We start from the raw sequence: 1,991 nt of genomic DNA on the forward strand, positions 1-1,991 counted from the left end.
AAAAAAAAATTGATTTTCGAATAGATGAGAAATGGCATAGCTCATTATTGCACAAAAGGCATGTAGTCTTATGATCATTCCGGCGTCTGCACCTACCTACTCCTCCATCGGCCCGGCGTCTGCACTAATGTCTGAGCGTACTACGACATCATACCAGCCCAAAGTGGATATTGTGATTATTTCCTTTTACTCCCTGCTTGGACTCAAGAATTAAGAATCCGTCACGCAGTACATAAATGTATTGTTTTTAGAAAGAAATAGAGCTGAAAAGAGTTTGCGTCACCATTAATGGACTAGAATTAGTGGCTTATTAAGGCCGAAGATAATTTACTTGTACTGAAAGATTCTCTTGATCTGAAGGGAAATTGATATCTGGTATTCAAATGCTGGAAGGTTAATGAAGAGAGAAAATGATTGGTGGATAGTTTAGCTAAGATGGATATGCACGCTTTATCATGATCCGCAGCCATATGCACAAGAGATCCACCCCTCTCAAAGGATCATGGTACTTCAATTCAAACGCCACAATATCTCTTGATGGCGTCAAACTGAACGTGCTGCCCAGTTTGCAATTCTTTCTTTAAGAAATTATGGTATTCCAGGTGATCAAATGGCTTATAGCGCTGTGGATTTTCCTCATCAATTAACTCCTGAGGAATGTGCACGACCCCCTTGTGGTAAGAGGTCATCAACACTGAGGATCTTCTTGCGTTCGCGTTCATTTGAACTCGATGAAGACAAGGTCGTATTCTGTCGTTGCTCCATGCCTGCAAAAATAGATTGATCATCTAGATTTTTGTTTTAAAAAAATAAAGACGCTTTCTAGAGACAAAATATATATATATATATATAGAGATTTGAGAAAAGGAACAACTTTATCAAACTTCAACTTACCATTTACAAATCAAGCAGTATTAATTCATATGAAACCCTTACCATTTACCACTAGTTGTTGGAATTTGATGAGAAACCATGAACACTACTGATACCTTAAAAGTCACGCGAGTGGTAAAAATTCCAACTTTTAGTTATTAATAAATTTAAGAAAAGGCAGAGGATGTAACCTACCATTAATGCATCTCCTGCCATAACAACAAATGATGAAGGCAAGAAGTCAACAGGGATCCACTGCTCATCCTTCAAGTTTACCTCCAATCCGTTAACTTGACTCGGAGCAAGAATTGAGATGAGGCACTTATCAGTATGAGGGGGAGCAATCACGGTTTTCTCGTCTACTCCAGGCGCCTTGTAGTTGTTGAACCGAAGCACGTACATGATTGAATCTATGTGAGAATCACACTTCAGCTTCTCTACCCCATAGCTTTCGAAAACCATTCTAATCACCACTTGTTCCAACTCCGACAACAGATTTGCACATTCATGGATGATCCCACTAACAATTATTCATAAAAGGAAACAAATTGAAGGTTCAATGCACTTGGGATCATTTCAATACATTGCGCGCTAATTAATTGTTGGATTTACTAGCAAGAATTGATGAGACGAGGATAAATAAATCAAGTTGTACCTGAAATTGTCATCATTTCCTTGGGGCCACATGAGCTTGGAGAATTTCTTGACTTCTTCTATGTCGGTTGAATTTTCGATTCCCATGTTCTCACGAATAGATGGGTCACGGTCGTCGCAAATATAACCAAAGAAAAGCGTATCAGAAGTGTTCTTCTTTTTTGTTTCCACGGGTAGATCGAACAGTTTTTCTAGCGCAGAAAATACTGAATCCCTCAACTTGAAAGAAACTGCATCATACACAGCAAGAAAGCAACCGCACTCTTCAAGAGCGTGGCGGACTTCGTTGCGTGCCAAGGACCAGCTTTTTGTGCCATGCTGCAAATTCTCCTGGCCGAAGTTGATGACAGGAAGTTTTTGCAACTTTGGGCTATCCATGAAATTCAACTAGACGGATTTTGCAGAGCTAGCTCGATGCTTCAAGTGTATTGAGCATACTGCGTTCTCTTCTGCTCCCAGCAAGG

The 1,991-nt window shown here is 39.9% G+C and overlaps 1 protein-coding gene across 1 annotated transcript; it reads right to left on the reverse strand.

The window, feature by feature from the left end:
- Window positions 1–1,991, reverse strand: LOC113762301 (probable inactive 2-oxoglutarate-dependent dioxygenase AOP2). The gene is made up of 3 exons (XM_027305689.1): window positions 1,529–1,991; window positions 1,069–1,393; window positions 1–767 (listed from the first exon to the last, which is right to left on the reverse strand). Exons 1-3 carry the CDS (start codon window positions 1,903–1,905, stop codon window positions 516–518), a joined length of 954 nt encoding a protein of 317 aa, XP_027161490.1. The 5' UTR covers window positions 1,906–1,991; the 3' UTR covers window positions 1–515.

Source organism: Coffea eugenioides, chromosome 2 (assembly GCF_003713205.1).
Source record: "Coffea eugenioides isolate CCC68of chromosome 2, Ceug_1.0, whole genome shotgun sequence".
In the NCBI taxonomy this organism is placed as follows: Eukaryota; Viridiplantae; Streptophyta; class Magnoliopsida; order Gentianales; family Rubiaceae; genus Coffea; species Coffea eugenioides.